Source organism: Dama dama, chromosome 32, assembly GCF_033118175.1.
Source record: "Dama dama isolate Ldn47 chromosome 32, ASM3311817v1, whole genome shotgun sequence".
Classification (NCBI taxonomy): domain Eukaryota; kingdom Metazoa; phylum Chordata; class Mammalia; order Artiodactyla; family Cervidae; genus Dama; species Dama dama.
The window spans coordinates 21,560,282-21,575,287 of NC_083712.1; the positions used below are offsets into that span (position 1 = coordinate 21,560,282).

At 47.8% G+C, this 15,006-nt stretch overlaps 1 protein-coding gene across 4 annotated transcripts in view; it reads right to left on the reverse strand.

The window, feature by feature from the left end:
* Positions 1–15,006, reverse strand: part of ACSL1 (acyl-CoA synthetase long chain family member 1) — a 61,550-nt gene that overhangs the window by 37,880 nt on the left and 8,664 nt on the right. For 3 of the 4 annotated variants that reach the window (XM_061134823.1, XM_061134824.1, XM_061134821.1), the window contains exon 2: positions 1,036–1,262. In XM_061134823.1, coding sequence (XP_060990806.1) covers positions 1,036–1,230 — 195 coding nt within the window. In that variant the 5' untranslated portion in view covers positions 1,231–1,262. Of the gene's footprint in view, positions 1–1,035; positions 1,263–2,960; positions 3,079–15,006 lie in introns of those variants that run through there. The other variant, XM_061134822.1, reaches the window with a different exon arrangement.

Genomic DNA, 15,006 nt, shown 5'->3' on the forward strand with positions numbered 1-15,006 from the left:
CCCTTTAAATAGTAGAAAGGTATTAGTCAGGCACAGGTTTATTTGGAAGGACACACTCTCCCCCTCATGGCCAACAGCCTGGGTTGTGGGGTGGGGAGGTGACCTTTCACCACATAGCTAAAAGTAAATGAGGTGATTCTGTCTTTCACAATGTTCTTCTTTTGCAAGTCATAAGTCCTGAAAATGAAATCTGACTTGGGGAGAGGAAAGCAGGAAACGTCAAAGCAGAGAGCAGGTGAAGAGTCAAAGCATCTGTGACCAGCAGGCTGCTTCATCTTTGCTGCTGAGCTTTTAAGAGATGTGCGAGGAGACGAAGGTAGAGCGGTCACACGTAGAAAAGAATCCTTCTGGAAGGACCTTTAGACTGCCCACTCATCCCACCCAGGAAGCCCTAATTATGGAACATCACTCACCACCTAGATTTTTATAACAATGAGAACATGACCTTTCGTTCGCCCAAGTTAAACCGCAAGCACGGTACTGAACTCAACTTCTTGAATGTCCTTGTTTTTTCTCACCCATCCTAAATTCTGTGGCTCCATTATTCCTGAAGGCTCCTAGACTGGCCTCATTCTATCACTAGTAGGAATGCCCGAGTCCCTTTCAACCTCTGCACGATGTTCTCCAAGTATCAGACAACCACAGGTGAAATCCTTCTTTCTCTAACAACTGGCAACCCTCTTCTTGGCTGAGGGAGGGGACTCTGTGCCTGCCTTCTCCTGTCTCAGGGCCCTCTGGGCAAAGCACACCGCCCAGCGCTGGGCAGGAGCCCCGTGCAGCTTGGGATGAGCCTCTGCTCTGTGTGACGTGGGCAGACACCTAACCAGCACCACCACACGCATCCCTCTGTCCTGTATTTTGACCTCTTCCTCTCATCGCAGCTGAAGGTCTGTCTGGGGAGCACATTTCAGTTTACAAAGTGCCCTGGTAAACAAATATTTGCTTGGGATTGTGATCCTGCTGGATGTCACCATGATGGGGCCTAGAAACTGGGGAGGGAGGCAGGAAAGCTGCGGGTGGCCAGGTCCCACTTACCGGCACCTCCACTGACTGCATGGCCAGGTCGCATGGCGGCTTCAGGGCCCGTGGCCGCGTGGCGTACCAGAAGGTGGTGAGCGCCGCAAACGCGCCGAAGCCCATGAGCGTGTTGGTTGGAAGGGTGCGCACGTACTGCCGGAAGTCAACCAGCTCTGGCAGCCGAAAGTATCGGAACAGCTCGTGGGCTTGCATCGTCCTGGGTTGTCAGCGTCCTAAGCCACAGTCTGTGGGAGAGAAAATGGTCATGTTCATTCCAGGGAGGAGGGATGCTGTTCCAAAGTCCCCAAGGCCGACGACCATCAACTGGATAGTTGGGGCATCGATGGTTGGCTCAGAGCCACGGGCTGATGGCTCAGGCCTCCTTCTCCTGGCTGTCAAATCTCACTTTTCTAAAAGCACTTTAGGAATTCATTTTACTTCTGTCGGCTTGCGTAAAGTTCTCATTATCCACATTCAAAAGATTTAGCCACTCAGAATTCTTGCTGTAAAATGTTAATATAAGGGGCATGAGTTACCATTTTCTTGTCTTACATTCTCTCCCTGTTCTCTTCCACCTGATCAAACACACTCAACTCTCAATATCAAGGCAGATGGGGAGAAGGACAGAGAGGCAGACACAAGCCCAAATCACCCGAGGGCCATCAGTTTTCTCACAGAACGCAGCACAAGCTCCCCAGATGGTGAAACAGGTCACTCTGGGTTTGGGGGCGTGTGTGGAGTGTCTCTCACCTTCCCCACACTCTTTGTAGCATAAAAGCAGCCATGTGGATGCAGGGGAACCTGGAGTCAGCTATCCTGATAAAACAGTGTCTTTTATATTCCTCAAGCTATTACAGCTAAATAATAAAAGGGTGTGCATAAGTATCTAGAGATATTCATTCAGCAAATATCTAGAGAGATTACAGAATAGTCTTTGAAAGAAAGTGTAAAACAGTACTTAAGATCCCAGATTCTAGAGCCAAATCCTGCCTCCCCGGTTCATTCGCTGAATAACTGGGGACAAATCACTCCCCTCTCTGTCCTCAGTCTCTTCATCAGTAAAAACAGCACCTATCTCATAGGGCTTTTATAAGTACTAAATGATTCACATAAAGAACTTAGAATGGTGCAAGGCACCACAATGTGTTCAATTAAGCTGGGCATTATTATTATTTCCTCTACTAATATTGTATATTTGTCCTGCATGAGGAACAATAAGAGATACAGTAATAAAAATTGACACTTATCTACAAGGAGTTTACATGCAAAATTAAGAAGCCAAAACACACAGAAGAAAATCAAATGAACAGCCACATACACACACACACACAAACACACATATATATAGAAAAGCCTCTAATTGAATATTATAGACAATTTATAAACATATAATGATATAAAAAAATTAATGTGCAGTACAGAGAAGAAATAATAATTCTAATTAAAAAATGATTGATGAGTAACTACTCTCAAGTATGTTTGGCATACATATGGCAAGAAATCCTAGTAAACTATCTGAAAGACTTTTCTCAAAAAACTCCCCCGTAATGTAGTAAGTGGTAACCTTTATCATAAATTCAGATAGTATGTTTGAGCTCCTTACTACATGTGCTTTTAAATAGCTAGGTCCCAAGACTGAAAATAGTTTCCTCCCCCCCCCTCAGATACAGATATCCTCTTCAAATTTAAATCTATATTATTGTATAAATAGCTTTACAGAGTTGCAGAATATCAAGAGCTTTCACTGGCCATCAGGACTTCTAGAAGGCAAGGTCACATCCAGCCTGTGCTCCCACAGGCCAGGGCAGGCGTACAGAAAACACACACACACATACACAGACACAGACAATTTCCAGCTTTAGCACGACAACAGAGAAGAAGCGGGTGAAGTGCATTTCTTCAGGTCACAGCTGTGGAGAGAAAGCACTCACAGAGCCACTCACCATCTGTGCCACCGACAGCTGACTGCTGGGTGACACACCAGCCCCAAAAAGGGACCAGGACACAGGGGTGGGGCCGGGGCCGGGGGTGGGGCCGGGGGTGTCCGCGCTCAGCCGCTGCCTGCACAGCCTGCCAAGGTCTCTCCGGGTATTCGTCACATGCCCGGTCCTGCGCTGCTGCCCACTGGGCTAAAGGTAACTAGCAGACAAAATCCATACGTGACTTCTCAGGAGAACAGACGGTGGAGAGTGGGCCAATGAGGAGCTGGGAGCAGTCACCCCACTGCTCCACCCATGGGCAGGGACAGGCATCGGTTAGTGTCACTGCTGGTGCCAGTTCCGAAGACAGACACTGGTTTCTTTCTGCTTGCCTCCCCGGTAAAGAGAGACAATGGGCATATTTAAAAAACAAAACAAAACACTGAAATGAATGATCAGATGCTGGCTGGTCATGTCAAACAGACATGAGACAGATCAAGAAAGGAACTGATTGTCAGCCGTACGCTGACAGCAGATTTCTTCTAGATGAATTCATAGCTCAAACTGACCTACCCAGCCATTCACCAAATGTGAGCATCTAGTGTAGGCTGAGGGCTGGAAGACGGTGCCCATGACCTGGTGGGGGCTCTCAACGGGTTAACCAGCTACTGGGGGAGACTGCTGTTGTTCACTCACCAAGTCGTGTCCAACTCTTCATGACCCCATGGACTGCAGCATGCCAGGCTTCCCTGTCCCTCACCGTCTCCCAAGGTTTGCCCACGTTCAAGTGAGGGAGATACAAACTTTAAAAAAGCAGTTATCTGTTTGCAGGTGGGGTAAGTGTTAGCACTGTTAAGATCCAGTGATCAGGGAAGACTCCTCTGAGGAGAGGGTGTTGACACCGAGACTTTAAGGATAGGCAGACAGAGTCCAGGTCCTAGTAGCCCCAAGCGGTTAGATTTCATAAACAATATTGCAATTCCACGGATGCACGGAAACATGCATAAAATGTGCATACTTCCTTTTCCCTCCAATCATTCTGGCTGTCTTCATCACCCATGGCACTTCAAGTTTAGTACACACATCCCTGCCCTTCCCTCCTGTCTCCTCAAAGTCCTTGAAATCATTTTCATAAAACCTAGATCATGTGAATTTACAGGAGTTGTTCAACAGACTCACAGCCTTGTGTGAGAAGATTAAATCATCCCCCCATAAACAGACACTGTCATAAACAAGTGATTAACTTTTTTATCTTCAGTTCATTCATCAGTTGTGTCCGACTCTTTGCGACCCCATGAACCACAGCATGCCAGGCCCCCCTGTCCATCACCAATTCCCAGAGTTCACCCAAACCCATGTCCATCGAGTCAGTCAGTGATGACATCCAACCATCTCATCCTCTGTCGTCCCCTTCTCCTCCTGCCCCCAATCCCTCCAAGCATCAGGGTCTTTTCAAATGAGTCAGCTCTTCGCATCAGGTGGCCAAAGTACTGGAGTTGCAGCTTCAACATCATTCCTACCAATGAACACCCAGGGCTGATCTCCTTTAGGATGGCCTGGTTGGATCTCCTTGCAGGCCAAGGGACTCTCAAGAGTCTTCTCCAACACCATAGTTCAAAAGCATTAATTCTTTGGTGTGCTCAGCTTTCCTCACAGTCCAACTCTCACATCCATACATGATCAGTGGAAAAACCACAGCCTTGACTAGATGGACCTTTGTTGGCAAAGTAATGTCTCTGCTTTTTAATATGCTATCTAGGTTGGTCATAAATTTCCTTCCAAGGAGTAAATGTATTTTAATTTCATGGCTGCAGTCACCATCTGCAGTGATCCAGAAAAATAAAGTCAGCCACTGTTTCCACTGTTTTTTATCTTAAGCATAGGTAATAGCCAAGCTACAAGCAGACAGCATTATACTAAAAAAGAAATAAGTCTATTTCTAGAAATAAGTCTAGGAAAGAAAACTTAAAAAAAAACAACAACAGAAAATTGCTGATTCAGTAGCATCCCTGCAAACACATTTTATTAGGTACTAATCTGTAAAGCTAAGGAGTTAAATTCAGCTAAACTCTTATCTTTACTGGGGGACGACAACAAATTTATCACTGCTGTTCAATCACTTAAGTCATGTCCGACTCTTTGCGACCCCATGAACTGCATCACACCAGGCTTCACTGTCCTCACCATCTCCCGGAGCTTGCTCAAACTCATGTCCATTGAGTTGGTGATGTCATCCAACCATCTCATCCTCTGTCGCCCCCTTCTCTTGCCCTCAGTCTTTCCCAGCATCCGGGTCTTCTTCCAATGAGCTGGCTCTTCACATCAGGTGGCCAAAGTATTGGAGCTTCAGTATCAGTTTAATTCACACTTCTTAGATGGCAGCCAGGTAAAAAGCTGCACATCAACTCTGCTGAACAAACTGGTTAACGTCGTACATGGGAAAACTAAAGTCCACACAATGAAGAACAAAGGCAATATCTCATACAGGACCACATAAGGAACAACTCTTAAATGTGAGGGGGGGGGGCATTATAAATCATTTCCCTTCTGATTAACTGCTTTTAAGGAAAAGGCTCTTGGGCTATTTAGAAATGGAGGCAGACCTACAAGCAAAGAAAATTGCCCGCAACAAACAGCCTTTAAATGCTCAAGGTGAACACAAACACCACGCTTTAAAACAGTTGCATCAGGTCTTCTAGAAGTATCACAAGACGCACATACTAGCCAACATGTGGTAATAAAATAAATAAAACCCAGATTTTATTACCGTTCCAATGGTGCTTTAGCTGGAATAGTTTCCCTAATTTTTTTCAAAAGCAAATTTCTACATCATCATTTCAGGAAGTTTTTATAGCCAAGGCACATAATCATGGTACTGCTTGCTAAGAACATGATTCAATCGGCTTAAAGGCTTAAGCAGCCAGTATATCTTGACAACACAGGACTGGTGACAGCCTGCCTCTCCTTCTCTAAAGCTACTCCCACACCTACAGAATGTGAGCTCACTCAGCTGAGTCTTCCGAATCTCCTATAGAGCTGGAGTCTAAAACTACGGACGACAGGGAGCATCCCAAGGGTGGGAAAAACCTGGCAGGAGCTCAACACAAAGAACCAGAGTGAAGGACGCCTTTAAATAGATGAAAACAGATGTAGAGGCAGGGGAATCAAAACCCACCGCATGACTGTCAGAAAACACAAGTCCTAGTATCCACCTGCCTGAACTTTGGGAAGAAGAGATAAACAATACAGTATCAATTTTGTGTTTTGGAAAGGTTTTCACCTCGCGTGTCTTATCTAAACATCACAATATAAAATCTGATGAAGAAACTGAGGCAGGACATTTCCAAGGCTTCCCAAAGTTATCTCCCAAGACATGGACACCAACCCAACTACATTCACACTTTTTCCTCGACAAGATTCATTCTTACCCTCTTCTGGGAAGCTGACTCTCTCCACTAAGGACATGCATACTCTTTCTGTGCACCTGGGGCTCACAAGGTCCCTGCAGTCCACGCCCCAGGTTAGGAATCATGACAGCAGGCAGCCTCTACAGATCCCTCCAGCACACACACACCACGGTATTATTAACAGGAGAGCTCGGCATCTGAAATCCATCTCACCCTCCCTGTCCTACAGAGCTGCTAACATCTCCCCCCTTCACCCCAGCCTTGGAGCATGTGGGTTCAAGACCCACTGTACACAAAGGTTCACCTCTTACCATTCTATTTGCACCAGGAAAAGAGTGGCTCAGGGTCACTTTCTGTGTGACTCACAAGAGCATCATTTTCTAAGGACACACACACACACACACACACACACACACACACACAGCTCCAGTGATTCTGCAAACAGATACTTACATTAGCATTTTATTTTCTTTGTGTCATTTATAAACCCCCAAAATGGGTGAGTTGGATGTTTCTCTCCTTCTAAAGGTCCTCAAGCTTTCATCCAGTTGAGTAACACCAGTTTGACGGACTACTTCACCAGGAATGCAGCCCTCCAACAAACCCACATAAATAGCACCCTTGCCCCGGCAGCAGCAAACGAGGAAGTCCTGACATCTCGCCTTAAAGCAGCAGGCCGAGCTGGCAAGACACTGCCAGTCCTTGCTCCACCTCCTCCCCTGCACAATAGGCTATTTACAGAGCCCTGAAAGCACCCTCTTTGTCCGGCACTAGCTGGGCAGAGCTGGGCCTTGGGAGCAACAAGAGAGCAGCGGCCAGGCCGTGTGCTGTTCTTTCAACAGGCCTCTCCAGACCCACTGGATTCTTGCTCCTTAACCCTGGCTGGCAAAGTACCTAAAGCTAGATTTGCTTAAACCATCCCCTCTGGAACTAAATGAGCAGTCGGGCTCTCCATAGAGAGAGGAGCTACAGAAGGTCCACAGTAGTGCCAAAGTCCACGGGCCCATTCCACATGGGAATTCCTGACCATGGTCACTGCCCTTGGACCGTATCCTCATCCTGAGTATGAGCAACAGAAAAACCACCCGGGTCACTGCGGGACCCTGGGCACACGGAACAAGTAGTTCCACGGGAATTTATCCCCATCCACTGCCTTGGGGCTTTCCCTCCCGAGGAAGCAAAGAACACTTTAAACCCGCTGAATTCTCACTAAAGTGATTCCGTGGCTTCCCAGGTCAATTTCCAAAAAGATTTTAAAAGGAGAAAGGGAACAGAGATGCTCTGTGTTTTGAAAGCTGATTTAATGAAATAGCTGAGGCAAGTTGAATAATTCTATACTCAACTGTTCTCTGTTCAGCTCCTTAAAGTTGTCCAAGAGTGGGACACATAGCTTTCCCAGGCAAGTATAGGGCTAGACTGATTTTATTTAACCCATAAGATTAGGGCCAGGCCTCACCCATTCACATTGGCCACAGGCCACCACTACCACATATGCCCCCAAGTGAAGAAATTCCAAATATAATGTGCCAAACTTGAACGGATATATTTTGGGGGGATTAGATGAAATGGTCAAATGCCTACTTATAACAGTCTCTCTATTACACATATTTTTAAGTCATCCAACAATATACATTACTTTATAAATATCTGTTGTTTTCCTATTCACATTTCATGAATATTTTATTCAAAGTCTTTGAACATGCTTCTTCCATTAGGGTCTCTGGAAACCCCAAAGCCATTTTTTGAGGATTAAAGTTTTCTATAGCATATCTTCAGAGTTTTCTCTTCCATTTAAGCTGGTTACATGGAAGCATTTCCTGAAGTTCTATCTTCAGCTACTACTGCAAAAATTCTCCTAAGTTACAGGAATACAATTTGTATTATGTTAGGACAGTTAAAAAAAATTTTGTCCTATGGGTCCATATTCATAAAACTAGACCACACACGTCACTGCTTTTTACAAAAATATCCAACACTTGCCTTTGTAAAGCCCAGCTCCCAGAAGTAATTACCTAGCCAGTGTTCAATTTCTTTGCCTTAGACTTCTATGAGAACCCAAAACTTGGATTGCTGCAGTCCACGGGGTCGCAAAGAGTTGGACACCACTGAGCGACTGAACTGACTAACTGAAGACTTTGGATTGGCAGGGCTGGCTTCAAGATTGGGTGACCCCCTCCACAACTAACATTTTTCAAAACAGCATCCAAGAGAGCACTCCGGAATGGGAAAGCCTTAGTAAGATTCTAAAAGAGGACTGAAAGAGAGTTTGGGGAAACCTCGCCTTCTTTTGGGCAGGGATCTGATTTAATATCCACGTGGGGGTATAGACTGCAAAATCTTGCAATCCCATTCACAAAGCTTGAAGTAAACTCCATAACAACGGTATAGATACCAAATAGAGAATAATGAGGTGGCTTAAGTAAGAGCAAAAAAAAAAAAAAAAAGGTAGACTTGATCACAGGTTCTGGGGGAGCTGCGTGCGGAGGCAAGAGGCAAGTGTGGTCTAATCAGGCAGAAACATGACGATGAGAGGTGCCTCCCCACCTCACCTCTAGGATTTGGGGAAGTTAATCTGGAACGAATGACAGGGGTGAGTCACACAGGAGAAGGGAAGGTACACCTTTGGGGAAATCAGCATGAGGTTACGACGTCTGTGAGGTCACTGTTAGCTAAGCACGCGCCATGTGTCAGGCTGGTGCTGAGCAGTTACCCGTGAGAGCATGCTTAAGGCTCCTAACAGTCCTCACTGCACAGAGTCATTGCCATCAATGCAAAGATCAGAAGACAGCGCAGGGACGTTCAAGTCCCCGCCCAGCTCCACACAAGAACAGGACTAGCGCCGGGGCCAAGGGCAAGGCCGCTGCACCTGGAGAGGCAAGTGTACGCGGCGAGATTCAAAGCCAGACGAAGGTGGGACACAACACAGAGGACAATAAACAGCCAGGACACACAGGGCCTTAAAAAGCTGGGGTGTGACTCCCAGTGTGAAGGGACACACGGGGCCTCAAAAAGCTGGGGTGCGACTCCCAATGTGAAGGGACACACGGGGCTTGCGCACAGTAGAATACTCTTCAGCCTTCACAAAAGGAGGAGATTCTGATACATGCCAAGACCTGAGCAAACCCTGAAAAGGTTATGTCAAGTAAAAGAAGTCAGACACAGAAGGACAAACAATGTATGATCCTGCTTATACAAGGGACCGAAAATAGGCAAATTCAGAGAGACAGAAATAGAGGCTACCCCAGGGTGGGGTGGGTGGGAGTTAACTGCTCCACAGGTACAGTGTCTGTTTCAGACAATGAGAAATTCTGGAACTAGAACGTGGTAATGGTTACACAACACTGGGAATGTACTTAATGCCACCGAATTGCATACTTGCTGCTGCTGCTAAGTCGCTTCAGTCGCTTCAGTCGTGTCCGACTCTGTGCGACCCCATAGACAGCAGCCCACCAGGCTCCCCCGTCCCTGGGATTCTCCAGGCAAGAACACTGGAGTGGGTTGCCATTTCCTTCTCCAATGCATGAAAGTGAAAAGTGAAAGTGAAGTCGCTCAGTCGTGTCCGACCCTTAGTGACCCCATGGACTGCAGCCTACCAGGCTCCTCCGTCCATGGGATTTTCCAGGCAAGAGTACTGGAGTGGGGTGCCATTGCCTTCTCCATTGCATACTTGACGGGGGTTTAAAATGGTATATATTATATTTTATCAGAAATTTTTAAAAATCTTAATCACTTACAAAAATACTGACCAGGATTTAGTAACTAAGTGGATATAAACAGGAAAAAAAAAGGTGGGGGGGAGGGGGAAGGAATTAGAAGGCTGAGTTTTTGAGCCTGGAGGATGATAGTAGAACCATGTAGTGGAGAGGCGGCTGTGGGGGTCTGCAGGCCCCCCACGGACGGTCCATCCTTTCCGCATGCTCCTCTGGGCTCTCCTGCTGATTGCCAGCCTCAGGGTCAACACAGAGGCACGGGTCATGGTGCTCATCACTTCTATTCCTCCTCTGAGCTCCTCCCCTCCCAACACCTCAAAACCCAAGGTTCGAAACCCCTCCAAAGGCCCCCCTCACCTACAGCTCTGCTCCCTGGTCCTGCTGTAAGATGCCCAGTTCCTACTCAAATAGGCCAGAGGCTGCTTCCCTGAGAAAATTCTTACAGAACCCGCTCACTCAGAAGCAGTGAGTCCTTCCTCTGAGCTCCCGGCATGCTTTAGTTCCAGCCCTCGCGTGGTCCCGGGCACCTGGTTTGTGCTTCTGGTGGGTGTACACTCTCCTTGGGGGGAGACGCTCCCCTCCCGGTGGGGCGGCGCCCCAGCCCACCTGTCTCGAGATGCCCTCGCACGGTGCCCTGTCCAGGACAGGCACTTCCTACACATTTCCTGAGTCACGGACAACTCTGTGATTCTGCCTGGTTCTCTGCTGCAAGCCCCAGAAGACGTATCATATACACAGAGCTGTGATTCTCCAAAGAGAAAGGGGGTGTTCAGGGTATTTTCAAACTTCAGCCTCCTCTCTCAGCACCCGCGCTGCTTGTGTGAGTGGGGGCCCTGGGAGGAAGCAGCACCTTCCAGGGGACGTGGAGACAAAGAAACAGACAAGAGGGCAAGCCACCCCTGACACGCGGCCTTAATGCATTCTCCTTCCCAACTCAAACTTATGCATGATGTCACCCCATGGGTATCTAAGGCAACCATTTTCACTTCTCCTTCGCAGGAATTTAGACATCCATTCACACAATAGTGTGATTGTCCTATTATTGTTCAGTCGCTCAGTCGTGTCTGACTTTTGGCAACCCCATGGACTATAGCACGCCAGGTTTCCCTGTCTTCCACCATCTCCTAGAGTTTGCTCAAACTCATGTCCGTTGAGTCGGTGATGCCATCCAACCATCTCATCCTTGGTTGTCCCTTTCTCCTCCAGCCTTCAATCTTTCCCAGCATCAGGGTCTTTTCCAGTGAGTTGGCTCTTCAAATCAGGTGGCCAAAGTATTGCAGCTTCAGCATCGGTCCTTCCAATGAATATTCAGGGTTGATTTCCTTTAGGATTAACTGGTTTGATCTCCTTGCAGTCCAAGGAACTCTCAAGAGTCTTCTCCAACAACACAGTTCAAAAGCATCAGTTCTTCAGCATTCAGCCTTCTTTATGGTTCAACTCTCACATCCATACATGGCTACTGGAAAAACAATAGTTCTGACTAGATGGACCTTGGTCAGCAAAGTAATGTCTCTGCTTTTTAATATGCTGTCTAGGTTTGTCATAGCTTTTTTTCCAAGGAGCAAGCATCTTCTAATTTCATGGCTGCAGTCACCATCTGCAGTGATTCTGGAGCCCAGTAAAATAAAATCTGTCACTGTTTCCATTGTTTCCCCATCTATTTGCCATGAAGTGATGGGACTGGATGCCAGGATCTTCATTTTTTGAATGCTGAGTTTTAAGCTAGATTTTTCACTCTCCTCTTTCACCTTCATCAAGAGGCCTTTTAGTTCCTCTTCACTTTCTGCCATAAGAGTGGCATCATCTGTGTATCTGAGGTTATTGATATTTCTCCCAGCAATCTTGATTCCAGCTTGCGCTTCATCTAGCTCAGCATTTTGCATGATGTACTCTGCATAGAAGTTAAATAAGCTGGGTGACAATAGACAGCCTTGACATACTTCTTTCCCTATTAGGAACCAGTCTGTTGTTCCACATCTGGTTTTAACTGTTGCTTCTTGACCTGCATACCGGTTCGGGAGGTAGGAAAGGTGGTCTGGTATTTCCATCTCTTGAAGAATTTTCCATAGTTTGTTGTGATCCACACTGCCAAAGACTTTGGCATAGTCAATGAAGCAGATGTTTTTGTGGAATTCTCTTGCTTTGTATGTTAGTGTAAAACAAATCAAGGCTGCCCATGGGGAAGGCAAGAACACAAAGGCCTCTCTCTTAAGTAGAACAGCCAATGCCAGAGGAAAGTCTAAGTCCAGAGCCTGACCCCAGGGCTGGCCACCAATTTCTGAAAGTGTGTTTCCCCTGACAGAAAAGCAAATCTTCCAAACCGGAGAAGCCACCCAGGGACTGGCATGAGGAGCCCTCAGAAACGCCCAGAGTGGCCATCTGGGGCATAAGGAGTGCTCACAGCAGGACCTGCCTGCTCAGCATTCCCCAGAGAGAAAAAAGCACCAGGCCCACAGCTCTCCTCCGTCCTCTCTTCAACACCGAGACAGAGACCTGTCAGGCACACCCTCGGGAAAGTGGTAATTACAGTCAGGCCCTGCCTGGGGAAGACATCCAGGTCACCCCAGAGCCTCCGGGTAGGAGCCAGGCTGGCATGGATCTAAGAGGAAATGTTTCCATTCAAAACAAAAGTCCTCAGAGAAGCAAGATGTTTCCCCTGGTCTTTAAACAGCGATTCACGACCGTCAGGCAGTATCTGGATACGTGTCACGTCGGGGCACAGGGGCATTTCCTGATACGAGTCAGAGAAGGGAGCAGCCCTAGACAGCGCAGCCCTGCGGCCAGTCGGCTCTGCTTCAGCGGCCAGAGACCGGGAGGCTGTCTGTTAGGCTGACCCAAGGCTTCTGCAAGAACCACGGCAGAAGAGGCTCCCGCGGGCCAAGCTCCCTGCTCGCGAGTGGGTCTGACAGGCGTGTGGTTTCAGCTGATCTGCACACGGGGAGGGCACTCATCACGTCTGCGGCCCCACATGTCACAGACCATGATGCCGTGGTCTGGGGCGGTCAGGCAACACAAGGAGAGCCTGTTATGATCACAGCGGGAGAAGAAGGAAAATTCCTCCGGCCATTGAAACGACCCAGAAGAAAAGCCTCTCCACTTTCCTGGCCAGCAAGAAACCACCAAGTAAACCCTGAAGCAGGAGGCTCCCAAGAGAAGGCGAGAACAATCGAACAGGAAACAGGACCAAAGTCCTTTCACAACGGCCAGGGCTGGACCCAGCTGGCAAGGGCCCTCCTCTGAAGGCCTCAGGACCGCGAGGAGGAGGTCCATTTGTTTGAGGCACTACACACAGAGAAGGCACCAAAGTCCTGGGGTCCCCTCAGACACTCGTCCAAAGCTAGTACATAACTTCCGGTAGTGGCTACGTGAGGAGGCAGAAGAGAGTCGGGAAAGAATGCTAGACCCACATGCACAGAGCTCTCTGTTCAGGGACTGGCCATGCCCTGTGAGCTGCAAAACCCTGAGCCGATGCCCCCTGCTGCCAGAGTGGGCTGGGGCGACAGGCAGGGGTTGGTGCAGTGAGAAAGGGGGAACAAGGGAAGATTCACCCCTTCTGTCACCAACATACCACAGCGCATCTCCAAGACGATGCTAGAAGAGGCCCAAGCTGGCCACACAGTCCTGGCATTCAGTACCAAATAACAGGATCCCACCCACCCAGAAACTCTGGGTGACAGCGGGACGTATTTAAAGAAAATATATAAAGGAAACAACCCGCTGTTAAAAACCATCAATTCTATGTTTTATGGTTTTATTATTCTTTGTACTTTGTTTGTACTGTGTTTTTTTTTTTTTTTTTAATTTCTCAAGATAAAGAAGCTATAACTAGGTCAGGTCAGTTCCTTTCTTCCTTTATTTATGCATTTCTCACCTGCTTTAGAAAGGGTCCCAGGTGGTAAACTGTCCTTCCCACAGAGTGACAGATGGGGTGAAAGCCCCTCCCAGGAAAGACATGTCTAAGCTCCCACTATCTGTCCTAACCTTTAAGAGTTAACGCATCTGCAGGAGTGAACCAAATTATCCAGGGTCCTGGCTCCAGGAGCCAGACGGGCAAGAAAGCACTGTGTATGGGCTGGAGCGCAGAGCAACGTCAGTCCAGAGAGCCAGGAGCCAGGCAGGAACAGGTAAAGGCAGGCGGGGCGAGCAAACCCCGAGGCCCTGCCTGTGCTGGGAGTCAGCGGGGTGGCGCGTGGGTTAAAGACGCTGGGGACATACACCAGAGGCCTGGACACTCCTCTCCCGGGACAGCACCCCAGGCAGGCCGCAGGCTGGGCATCGGCTAGCTGCAAGAGCCACAGAGGAAGCAGCCCAGTCGTTGCTGCCCCCAGAGGTCGCGGGGATCAAATAGCAGTGACCTAGAGAAGAAGGCTAAGGGGACACATGGTTGGGTAGAGTTACTTACACCTCTCAAAATAGAGCAGGGTTTCAGAGGGATGGATAAACGCAAAAAATGGCTAACAGAGCAGGGGTGAGTGGAAAACTGAATAAAAGTCAGATTTTGACCCAGAGACAGAGCGAGGCCAGTTACTCTCAAGCTTGGAAGAAATCCACTTTTGAGCGTTTAGAGATTTAAGCCCTGGCGATGCCCTCTGTGGTACTGGAGTGGGAAAGACAACAGAAAAGGTTAAGCAGGATCTGGCTCATTGTGGGTGGAGAGATGAGGGAGGCCTTGGCAGCTAGGGTTACACCCAGAGTTCAGGTAACTATAAGAAAAGGTAATTAACCCCGGAGAAGCTAAAGACAAAACAGATCCAACCAGTTGCAGAGAGTTATAGAATAATGCCCCAGTGTTTAACAGAAGGAAGGGGTGGGGTGAGGGGGGAAGAGATTGTCCAATCTGGCCTCCTTGGAACAAGCAATGCTAGTTTTGGGTCTCTATTTCCCCCTTATGCTTTGTTTACATTTTTATTATGAAAACTTCCAAATCTATTCAAAAGTATATAGGGTAGTACA